Below are 12,697 nucleotides of genomic sequence, written 5' to 3'. Positions count from 1 at the left end.
TTAAACACACTTTCTACTTCTATTTAACAACAAGTCTATGCAAAATAAAACTGCAATGTTTTCCTCTGAAATGTAGTGAAGTGGAAGTATACAGTAGCATAAATGAAAAACAAGTTATGTACAAGTGCCTCAAAACTGTTGTTACAATAACCTACTTGAGTAAAAATACTTTAAACCCCTGGTACCACTGAGTCGTATTATGATTATAATTCCATCAGGGATATAGAAGAGTTGTTTATCAAGCTTATGTGAGGTCTGATTTTATGAAATTAAATATTATTACTCCAAACAAAACAGTGTAATATATTTGAGAACTAAGTTCAGATGAGGTTGTGGACTTTTGTATTATTTTTCAATCTTCTGTTTATTAACTACGTTTTTGTATCAACATTGTTCATTTCTGTCGTCTTTACTAATTTAATTTAAATGCAAAATCATAACGGACGCTGTGAGGTCTCGACTCGAGACAAGCCGCAGCCGTTTCTCTGGTCTCGCGCTGCTTCCTCCTGGCGCGTACGAGTTAAAGGCGCGTTGCGGTTGCCACAGGTGACTTGACAACAGACCCGCTTACATAGCAACCAGGCGAGACAAGCGACTTAATGTCGGAGTGAAAACCGGTTTGCTCTGAAATATTGTTGTATTCTTTGTAGAGAGTTTATCAACAGCGCAGGGAAAATGTCGAACGTTATTCAAAGAGTTTTATCGGATGTCGGCTGGGACGAGCGTTTTGCTGCTCCGGAGCTCAACGCTGAAAACAAAGCTCTGATGGAGGAGGTGAGTTAGGGAAAGTAGTCTGTCACACTGACAAAACCATGGATTTATTAATACACTGTTCAATTTTAAGGTTTCTTTTCCTTTCATAAAATGTCTTCTGTCAGATTAGATTAGAGAGAAGAAAACCTCCAAAATGCACATTTAGGTGTTTTTTCTTCCTTTTTCTAAATATTTTGTTTATTGTAGATTAGCCTAGCCTGCCTGTTGTATGGAATCACAGAAGTGCCATAATAAAAGATAATCTGTTTTTTAAGAAATAAGGAAATAAATGTGTAAATATAAAGAGGAATGAACAAAAAATACATTAAAAACTATGGAAATATAAAGGTAAGTTTTCTCTTACTTTTCCCTTTGTTTTTTCCTTTGTTTTTCCTTTTTGTCACTGCTTTTTCCATTTTGCTTTTGCTCTTATTTAATGGACTGAACTGTAAATCAAATGGCTTTGGGCGAGACTTTCTGTCCAGGATGATTTGTCAATACCTGAAAAATCAAAAAAATGGAAAAAAAAACTAAGGGAAAGGGGACAAGCAAAGACAAAATTTATCTTGATATTTCCATACTTTTTAATTAATTGATTAATTAATTAACCTTTACCTGGAGTTACAGGTTGCCAGCCTTATATTAACACACAATGGGCCAGCTGACCAAGTGCACTTTTACAAGACAAATGTTTGTGACTGTGAACACTTCTTGACAACATTTCAAGTCACATGAACATACATGTGGCAGTTCATATGTCATGTTTGTGATGCGTGCGATCTGATGCTTTCCTCAACAACAGATTCTTAAAAAAGAGACGGAGTTGATGCAACTGACAAACAAACTTGAGAGAGACAAGGATCAAAAGCAGTTATTGACTGATTTCCTCAAAAGTGCTAAACAGGAGCTGGAAAACACTGAGGTAGGTACATCATAACATGATATTTATTGTGTGTCAGACCGGTGTGTGTTTTTTCTTGTGACTGGGTTATACAGTAGTCACAGTGTCAGGGTTGTGTTGTTAATTTGCTATTTTGATCTTCTGCACACAGGCTCTGTGCAAAGCAAAGCAGAGAGAGGAGGAGTTGGAGAAACACCTGACGGCCCTCGCAGAGAGAGAGGCAGGTCGTCTGGCTCAGGAGACAACTAAAATGGAGAAAGAGCTCAGATCTTTAGCAGAGAGGAAAGACATGCTAGAGGTTTGTATATATACTGTATAGAGAAAGAGAAACAGTTATTGCTGTTGGTTCCCACATATGCTTCTTATCGTTTGTCTATATCGGTAGAACCACATTTTCAAGGCCAGACAGAAGCTAGAAGAGTTTTAGGAGCCAGTTGAACTGGGACAAGGAGACAATGGAGGCCTTTCTGGAGGAGTCAGCAAGTCAAGATGAAAACATAATGTCCATCATTAAGTATGCTCAGCAAGATGAGCAGAGGATCAAGGTAAAGAGATGATAAATCAGTAATGTGATTACGTTTCCAGCTCCACACTGACCTGCTGCTTACAGCTCTGACTCATCCTGAGCTTTCTAATCTCTCCTCATTCAGTCACTCACTCTGGCTATAGAGAAGAAGACCTTGGAGGCCCATGAAAAGCGCAAAGCACTTGACAAAGAGTTGACTGAAACTATGTCTGCACAGGTAATGTAAGAAAACACACTACAATCTTGTCTAGCATCAGCTTTCAGAATCTTAAAACTAGCAGATCACTGTAACAACTGGAGACCAAGTACAGTATGAGCACATGGTCCATCTATTGTCTATACACCACTTTATCCCCTCTCACAGGGGGATGGATCTTATCCCAGTTGAATTAGGGTGAAAACAAGGCACACAATAGACAGGTTGCCAGTTGAGCATATCATGACTGAGATATTTTAGAGGATTAAATTTTACTCTATTGACAGGGAGAAGAATAAAAGGTGGTCACTGTGTCCCATAATAGACTAGAGTTGCTACTAAAATGACAGGGTATCTGCTGTCACGTGTGTCAGTTATCAGCAGTTGTTGTGGCCTGGTTGTTTACCATGAAAATACATCTGCTGGTCTAACAGGTTGCACTGGATAAGACGACTGAGAATTTGCAGCAGGCTCACTTGGAGACTCAGCAGCTCATCCATCAGTGGGAAAACGCTATCAAGCAGATGAAGCAACGAGATGTTCAGATGCAGCAGTGTGCATTGGTAAAGAGTGGGTCTGCTGATAAAACACACTCAAACTAAAGAATTAAAGCTGACAGAATGTTAATTCACTCTGCACAGTATGCTTGAGTACACCTGTTGCTTTTTTATCATTTCAGCAACTTGCCCAGGCCAACCAGAACATCAGGGAAAGGAACGAAACCATTGCAGAGAAGACGCGCTTACTGGATACTCAGAAAAACAACAACAAAGAAATTGAGAGGAAGATAGCAGCAACCAACACTCAGGCAGCTAAACTGCGGCATGATCTGACAGAGCAGGAGAATAACTGCAGCAGGCTGCAGGATGAGGTCAGCACAGACTGCTGAATGTGTACTCAAAGGATAGTTATGGTTCATGTAATCTAGCTTCATGTTCTAAGAGTGAACGGGTTGATTCTCATGTGTCCCACAGCTGAGCAGCAGTAAAAGCACACTGGACAGAACAACCTCCAATGTGGAGTCCTCTGACGGCCCACATATCCAGAATGAAGAAGGACATCCAGGATAGCAATGACAAGTGAGTAAAACATTACATTTCTCTGTCTATAGATGAACTATTTAGTGGCTTTGGTACCCAGCTCTGTGTATATATGTGTGTGTTGTAGACTGACGGGGGTCAGAGCCTACAATGCTGCACTGGAGGAGAAGCTGAAACTTGTAACTCAGACTGCACTTAGTGAGGAAGAGAGAGCTGCGCAGATGGACCAGTTCCTCAAGGATGAAGAACAGGCCATCAAGGTGAGCTGCCAAACAACCCAAAGTTATAAACTTGTTATCTGCTGTGGAGAACAGTGGCTCCACAGGAGATAACAATGATATTGTACTAAGTTCAGTTCTTCTCAGGATCTTTTGATCGTGTAGTTTTGCCTTATATGATTTTTTTTAGAATGGGCAACATGGAGCATTAATGATCTGAAACATCAACAATGGGAAACATGAAAACTCTTCACAAAACCTTTACATCCACAAACCTACCAAAATAGCTAACTAAATAGTATCTCTCTAGCAGATATTTTTTTAAACTACCCATATTGATATTTTAACACAATACACTGGGAAGATAAACCCACTCCAACACCAAACTTGCTACATTGTGCAGATTTGTCAGGACCTTCTGAGTCCATATTTCCTGAATGCCAGAAATAGGTGCTATGAGTCTCTGCTGGTGTCTTCACTGTCAATGGCATGTTTGCCTTGTCACGTTATCCAAATGCTTATGGTGCCTAGTCCTCATTAGTGTCGCAGGGATGCTGGAGTCTATCCCAGCTGATGTAGGGTGAAGGCAGGAGACACCCTGGACAGGTCACCATCACAGGGCTACACATAGAGACAAACAATCACATTCACACCTACAGACAATTTAGAATCACCCCTAAATAAACAGTGATGGACAATTAAACAGCAAATGAAAACGAGACTTATCCTGCTGTACAGAGTAGTGTAATATGGAGCAAGTTTGACAAAGCCAGACTTTCTTTGCATAAGCTGACAAACCATAAACCCCATTCGGAAATAATCGGTATCACATCACATGACGGTTCTTTGATGTGTGCCTTCACTGTTGTTCCTGTTGTCAGTTTCTTTTTTAGACTGTAATCCTTCCTCTCAATGCTGAGTTTCTGTTTTTATGTATCACAGCCAAAGCTTTTCCCTGTCACTTGTTGTAGCCTACTCTGTCTGTGTGGCTACAGTTGTTCCCCTCTGTAGTTATGCAAACTAATCATGGCTGGTTGGTGTAATCAGTAGTGTTGTACAGACAGAAATTTCCCCCGCAGATAACAGATTTAAAACTCTACCTTACAGCAAAATCCAGAGAGATTTACCTGGCGCTGATAGGCTTAAGCAGCATTGTGTGAAAAATTTGACCACAACAGATACATGATCATCTCACACTACAGCTTTAAATCACAGAACTGAAATTAACTAAATGAAAATAATTTAGGTCCAATGCAGGAAACAAACCTCAGTCTCCTTGGTAAAAGTCCTGTGACTCTTAAACTGGAAAAAATGCTATACGTCTGGTGTTAAATATTCAGATCGCTGAGTCACCAGTGGCTTTAACACAACAGCAGAATTTTACCCTCTGGGAATGAGAACAGGTTTGAGCTGAGGAGGTCCAATTGAAGAGTATTGCAATGGTAGAGGTGCAATAAAGTCAAAGTGAACACATTTTGCTGGAAATGCACCACTACTTACTGTATCTATGCGTATCTAAATTATAATATCCCCTTGCAAATCTTAATCCAGATGAATATTATCAGTGTAACATATAACAAGCCCATTTCTGTAGCACTCAAAATACCAGATATTTGTCTTTTAATTCTTCTCTGAGCCTGAGCTTGTGCTTTGCTGCAGGAGTTGGATGTGCAGCTGCGTGACTGCATGGAGGCGCTGTTTCATCGTAGAGAGCATCTGCAGGCCGCCAAGACGAAGGAGAAGGATTTTCTTGCACAGATTTCAAAGAATAAGTCCATCATTACCAACCTGGGCAGCCAGCTCAGTAAACTGGAGAAGGAACTGATAAGACAGCAGAAGATCATGGCTGAACAGGCATGTTTATTAGAAATCCCACATCCCCAAGATGTGGTCATTTACAATCACACAACCTGCCGCAGCTTTCACTAGTCTGATGCTACATGTATTTGGATTTTCCTCCCACTTTCTTGTGTCTTGTAGGACACCCAGATGTTATGCCTGACTAATAAACTGGCGCGGCTGCAAAGTGACGTTCAATCAGATGAAAAACAAATGCTGGACATAAAGATTGTCGAGCTGACCAAAGACCTGGAGGAGAAACAAAAGACAGCCAAAGCATTGACTAACACGCTGAAGGAGTCTGAGGTCAGTCTGATACATCACTGCACTATTCTGCAACTTATTGTGAAATAATTCCACCTCACATGCGTCTTTGTTTCTGGCAGAACGATATTCGCAATTTGAAGAAAGAGCTGGAGAAGTCAGAAGCTCAAAAGAGTGATCTGACCGACAAGGTGGATGAGCTCCTGCTGATCCATACCAACAATGAAAAGGAGCTGAAGAGACTCAGGATGACGAAATACGTAAGTAACAGATATCATATCAGGAAATCAGCCAAGTCACAGACTAAGACGGGATCATTTCCATATGAAATCGACCAAACCTGCAAAAAACCTTAGAGCTGATGTGCCTAAACAATGGTGAGCATTTGTCCCTCAAAAGTTCACTCCAGTTGACGATCTTCAATCAGTTGACGATATTAGATTTATTTTATGCAGACAAGATGTAAAAGATGTAATGTACCTGAAAGGAAGGATTATATGTACTCATGGCATGCACTGTTAAACTTCTATGTTCCTCATCAGGACAACATGGTGGAGCACAAAATTTTAAAAATAGAGGTCAAACGTGTGAGAGATCTGCTGTACAACAAGGCGGACAATGTGCTGTCTTTGGAGAAGAGGAAGCTGCAGCTGCAGAAAGCCATGAATGAGAGAGAGGATGAGATCAAGGCCTACAAAGAGATGCTCAGCCAGCAGCTCAAGACCAGTGAGCAGGAGAGGCAGAAACTCAGGTAAGAAGCCCAGCTCTGAGAAATGAGTACAGTCTGGAAATTGATGCTTTTTAAATATTTGGATAAGCAAACAGATACAGGTTGCTGATAAAAGTCCTAAACTTGAACACAGTCGCAAGAAAAGTTAGGTTTTTCAGCCATTTAACAAAAATATTAACAAATGTGATTTTCTGTGCCCTCAGATGCTGCGAAATTCTTTTAGTTGCAATATGTTTGAGCGTTTTCCTACATGTGCAACCCATTCCAATTCCCTCCACAACATTTCAATTAATTCAAATCTCGGCTTCGATGATGCCGTTCCATCTATCCCACCCTCCATTTCTTCTCTTTTACTCATTCCTCTGTGAATTTGCTAGTGGGCTTATGATCAATATCCTGGCATAAGGTCCAATTTTGCATGAATGCCTCACATTATGCACATTATCTTCAAGCAGTTTTTTTGTTAAGAAGCAGAATCAATAGTTGAATTAATGAGCTGCTCAGTCCCCAAGGCAGCAAAGCAACCACAAACCATATCCACCACGCTTCACATCTGGTATGAGGTTCTGTCTTTAGTCTGCACCAAACATAATGACTGTTACTCAGAGCACAATGTTTCAAAAGACTTGCTCTTTGCATGACTGTTCATTAACAAACTGTTGTTTTCCAATCCAGCTTTATTTCTAAAGCACTTTAAAAACAACACTGTTGACCAAAGTGCTGTACGCATTAAAATAAATAAATAAAAATATAAATGAAATAGTGTGGGTATAAAAATTAGACATAAGACATGGTATAAAATAAACATCAGCTCTAAGCTGAGCCATAGGCCAAGGTAAATAAATGTGTTTTTTCTGGCATGCCTCCCGTACATGTCACATTTGAGCTCTTTCTATCTGATTGTAGATGAATGCATTTTGACGCCAACAATTGCAGGAATTTCCTGCTAACTTGTGATGTAATTTTTCTTCTTCTTCTTGCATCTAACCATCTATTCTTGGTCTGACTTTGTACGGGTGTCCAGTCCTGGTTAAACTGGCAGTCATTTGAAATCTACTCGGGTTTTGCCTATTAATCTTTTAAAATCTCTTGCCAAATTTGCAAACTTGCACAGCCTGTTTTATGAAGGCCTTAGAGAGCCCTTTAGAACTTGGCATGATAGCAAAATACACTCCAATACAAAGATCACAGATGCCAGAGGTTCCACCTGTCACTCCTTAATTAAGTTCTGATCACTGGGATCTAATCTGAAACCCCTGATTTGAATGTGTGATAAATATAAAGTCTTCTTACTTTTTCCATGCAACTGATGTGTTTTTTTTTGTTGATTAAAGAAATGAAAATGGCAACAAAATATCAATTTGACAATATCATTTAATCTGTTGGCACTGTTTCAGAGATGATCAAATGTTTGCTCGTTCAAATATGTGGAAAAAAGTCAAAAATCATCTAGTTTCGACATACAGATTGTCTCATCTAATTTAGCATCCTCTGAGCAAACATTTTCTCCAACAGGCCTAATTTATTTATCAATTCTGTCTCAGTGTTGAACTCAATGAGAAACTGCTGAAGATCGACACGATGAAGAAACGTTTCGAGGTTGTCAGCCTTTCACTGGCAGCTCCTGAGGGAGAAGAGGAGCACTCCCAGGCTTACTACATCACAAAGGTGAGACTTCTTCCAACCTGCTGTTCTGTCACATTTGGGGCTTGCTGAAGCTAACTGAGGTCGGATTATTCCTGCACCGCATCAACTCTTTGAATCACTGCTGTGCGCTTCTCACCAGGCTGCACAAGAGAAAGAGGAGCTCAAGCAGAAGGGAGATGATTTGGATGCTAAAATTCGCAAGACGGAGCTGGAGAATAGAGCTCTGGAGAACACCATCCAGCTGTTCAACAACAGCAACTCTGCATTTCGCAAATCCCTCAGCAAAGCAAATGAATCCAGTATGTATGAGAACTGCACAGATCTGTTATCAGCACCAATCAGCAACAAGTTAAGCCATTTGTGTCTGTTTATTTCTCTTTGTGTGTTGAAGTTAATAGAGCAGATGTCACTGGTCACAAAGTAATTAACAGTTTTTTTTTTTAAAAACTGTATTTTAGGTCCAGAATTTCAGGAAAAATTGAAGCTGGAAGAGCAACTGAAAGTGGCTGAAGAGACACTAAAATATCGAAAAAGACAAGTGCAGGAGCTCCAACAGGACTTACAGGTTGTTGCTATTTATAGCATTTACACAGCAGAGGTATTTGAAAAGCAATTAGTCCTTGAATACCGAACACCTCCACCTGTATCAGCTATGTTCAGAGTGCATTAAGAAAGCTTCCTCACTGTGTTGAACTGTATTTAAATCTTGTCAGACCATTTTTATGTCACATTTGTAGCCTAAATCTCAGTAGTAGGATATTCAACTTTTATATCCTCACAACAGTAAATAATAAAAGAAAAAAAAAATCATAATTGGCCGTGACCAAGAGTACAAAACAGTTCTGTTTACTCTGGATTGATTTGCATGATTCATAATCTATTACTAAGGTTGTATAGAATGTCTTCCATGAGAAACTACTGGCTAGTTTCATAGTAGGATTTTATGTTTTTAAAATTGAGAAATATCTTAACTTTTCAGACTATTCGTGTGTAAATAATAAACAGGAGTTACTGTAGTGTCACAAGCTAAAACAAATAGCAGTTTTAGGGAGTAAAACAAAATGTTCAGCCTAATGCTAACTGCTAATTTTACATTTATATACAGTTCATATATGAATAATTATGCATGTGTCCGGGTTAATATCTTAAAATGCACCATAAATGTTACAGTTATGCTAACCTGATATTATTTTGGTGTTTGGTTTTTGGCATATTGGCTTCAATGTAATGTAATGTAATGTAAACGCTTCCTAGTTTACCAGATTATTAAACAACATTTTCCTTAAATTGATCAGACTTTATCCCAACTCAACCCATCTCTTAGCTTGGTCAGTTAGCTTTCAGATAAGTCAGTTGGGTATAAATATTATTGATAATTAATCTTTGTGCAAGAGAGACTTTGCCCACCAGTAGCCTGAGTTTGAACTCACAGAAAACTAGTGTGACTTTTTTATGACTTCAGTTACCTCTAAATAGGCTGATCTATGTTATTTACATGAATTATGTCTATTATTCCCTGTCGCAGTGCTGTAACACATAAATGCTGTGGGAAATAATAAGTAGTTTTTCATTGTTTCCCTTTTCAAATACTCTCTCTTTATCCCCATCTTCACTTGCCCTCATTCTCGTTTCCTGTCTGCAGAAGTAGCTATTATTTAGCTGGGTCCCTGCGAGAGTATTAGGTTAAAAATAAACCCTCTTAACAAATCTGTGTGAGTCGTCCAGTGAAACTGACCTCGCATGAATTCTCTGTGTATGTACGCTCCTCTCTGCCTTGCTTTTTTTGTGCTTATATGTGCTGCTCTCCATTTCCAGGACATGAACGATACCTTGGAGAGTCTGCTCCAAGAAGAGAAGCTGGAGAAAGATAAGATAGTACAGAAACAGTCTCTCATCAGTAAGCTGAGCAAAGAAATCGCTTCCCAGCAGGAAAAAATTGATAGAGCCGCAAAACAGGTTTGATACCCGCCTGTGTCACTTTTTCTAAACACATTTAAGAGCCCAGGGTACACTGGGCAGCAGCAAAAAGATGACAAACAGTGAACAAATAAGGAATGTTATGTGTACCAAACTGCTACCATAATCATATTTTCAGTCTGTGCTGTCCTGCTGTTTGCCAGAGCTCCAAGCTGACCAGAGAGATCCGCTCAGCACAGAACACCAAGAGTGAGACTTTCGAAGAGAAAGACATTAAGCTGAGGGAGCTGAAGGAATTTAACAAGAGCATCGACGGGATGCTGAACGAGGTCATGGAGGACAAACCTGACCTCAGATCTGTGCTGGAGAAATACTTCCTACAGGTGCAAAAACTGCTGACACCACATTGCTTTATGAGGACTAATGAAGCTTTTAGCCTTGGCAGGTTTAGCTTTTCACTGTTAAACTTTAGTACTTTTTACTGGTGTTTCTCTCAGGCCAATCTGCCTCTTCCGGCTCCGTCCTCCACTCCTGGCAGCTGCCGGAGCTCCAAGACCAACTACGTTCATAGCTCCACCTCTGTCAGGTCAGGTTTTTTTTAAAAAGTTTTATCTTTTATTACCGAATTTTAATGACAGAAAATAACAGCGGACAAATAATAAAGACGCAAAGACAAAAAAGGGGCACCAGTAATACAGAATCGAGTAAAGTTCCTCAAGTACATCAAGACCCTGTATTGAAGAATTAAAGCAGCCTGGTCTCTTGGTGGTAAGTCCATAAACTCCTTTCACCAATTCTCCAAATTGAAACAGTTTGGTTTCTGTTTCTAGTTCGATAAAATCATCTGTTTGGCTGATAGGAAGCTCAGGGCTGTAATACTACGTATCAGTTTTGGTTGTGTCCATTTTCCCATCTGGGTCACTCCATCAGTCTAATGATTGAACATTTTTGATTTGTCTTCAACTTTTTTTTCTTAAATCACAAACTATAGAAAGTTGAAACGGTATCTGTAGAGTTTTTGCTTGATAATACTGATAAATAACAAATATGACTATGCAGAAGTCTACAAGTAATATTTTCTGAACCTCATGCAGTTACATGTTACCATAGTTCATAACAAAACACATAACATACTTTGAAATAATAATTTGAAAATATTTAGTCACAGAAATAAAAAAGTCATTTTCATTGAACTTTCAGGACTGATTGAAAAGGTTTGGCAAGTTGTACCACAAAAACAAAGATACTAGCAGATAGCCTAAAACAAGTAGAGCAGAGTTCTGAAGTTTCAAAATGGTCAATCTGCAATTTTTCAAATGACCCACAAAGTATGCAAATTACTAGACAAGATTAAGTATTATATACAGAAGATATGGCAACTTTTCAGTAATATCCATTCAAAATTGCATTTACATAACCTCTACTTTACAAATAATCCAAAACACTTTGCATGATGACTTTTCTTTATATGCAGGGTGTGATAAATGTGCATACTCATGTTGTCTTCTCATACGAATTTGTTCTTTTAAGCAGCTGTCAGAGGCAGCAGAATATAAAAAACCTATAGATTGCTGAGACTGTACCTGTCCTGTTATCAGCTGCCATCAGTACGTCTTCTAAGTTCCCCTTGTTTCCTCAGGTCTGAATTAATAACTTTTCATAAACGTTCTGTTGCCGAGATGGTGGCAGTAGAGGCTAGTAATGAGGGTTTAAGATTCACACAAGAAATATGACTGAAAACCGAGTCTTTATGCTTTTGCTGTGAAAAGGAGAATAGTCTTCATCGATGAAAATAAAATGTCAGAAACTCTCACACTATTAGAGTACCACTAGCGACTGTAGAGCTCAGTCTGCTGCTCCTGCCTCTGTGCTGTAGGTCTCCTGCCTCCTCAGCCAGAAGCAGCCCTGGGGCCTCCTCACTTCACTCCCCGGTGCTGAACACAGTAGACCTGGGCCTGGGTCTGACCGTGGCCTGCCCTCCTCTCACCACCTCCAGATGTTCCAGCTCTACCAGCAGCACAAACAGCAGCAGGAAGTTGAAGAACCCGTAGTGTCAAGTGATGTCTGCTTTATTAGCATTTTTTATTTAGTTCAAGATTTCTTCAAAAAGAAGAATGTTAGAGTTGCACAGAGTAACTGTAGTGCTCTATAAGATGTGTTAATGTTTCGTTAAGGATAATTTTTGTGTGGAATAGTTGTGTATTTTGACAAAATCCCTGACTTTATGATTTGCATTTATTTATGTAAATCTAATGAGCATGAAATGACCTGATTAGAAAGAGTGTAGTTTGGCAAATATATAGACATTTTTATGTAATTTTCCCAAAAGGAACAATGTTGTTCTTCGTTCCAGATCCAGTTCCAGTTTTCTTTTGACTTGAAAATAGAATCGATCCAAAGACAACTCAATAAAAAGTAGCAAAAAAATCTTACAGTTTCTGCTTAAATGCAGAATTTGGTTTTGGATGTTCGAGACTGATCAAAAGCAAATCTCTTTCCCATCTGTTTCCTGATGTGGATAATTAATGCATCATTTACAAAGCCGTGAAGTATTCTGCATTGTTGTAGGATTGTGAGATCAGCAGCCACATTTTTTTTTACCAGTGATTAATAAAAACAAAAATCCATACATCTACTTCAAAAGATGCTCTGCTTCCTCATATTTC

The 12,697-nt window shown here is 39.2% G+C and overlaps 1 protein-coding gene across 1 annotated transcript; it reads left to right on the top strand.

Moving 5' to 3' along the window:
* The first annotated feature begins 549 nt into the window (after window positions 1–549).
* Window positions 550–12,662, top strand: ccdc39 (coiled-coil domain containing 39). Its single transcript, XM_022213451.2, is given in 22 exon segments — window positions 550–774; window positions 1,556–1,675; window positions 1,806–1,952; window positions 2,040–2,075; window positions 2,077–2,199; window positions 2,305–2,397; window positions 2,811–2,939; window positions 3,056–3,247; window positions 3,351–3,401; window positions 3,403–3,455; window positions 3,544–3,676; window positions 5,294–5,488; window positions 5,615–5,779; window positions 5,860–5,997; window positions 6,280–6,488; window positions 8,012–8,135; window positions 8,254–8,413; window positions 8,573–8,679; window positions 9,930–10,070; window positions 10,235–10,414; window positions 10,529–10,617; window positions 11,908–12,662. Coding segments are annotated over 22 exon segments (2,859 nt in total). The 5' UTR covers window positions 550–675; the 3' UTR covers window positions 12,083–12,662.
* Window positions 12,663–12,697: the final 35 nt, after the last annotated feature.

Source organism: Acanthochromis polyacanthus, chromosome 9 (genome assembly GCF_021347895.1).
Source record: "Acanthochromis polyacanthus isolate Apoly-LR-REF ecotype Palm Island chromosome 9, KAUST_Apoly_ChrSc, whole genome shotgun sequence".
Taxonomy (NCBI): domain Eukaryota; kingdom Metazoa; phylum Chordata; class Actinopteri; family Pomacentridae; genus Acanthochromis; species Acanthochromis polyacanthus.
This window is presented reverse-complemented; position numbering and strand designations above follow the sequence as displayed.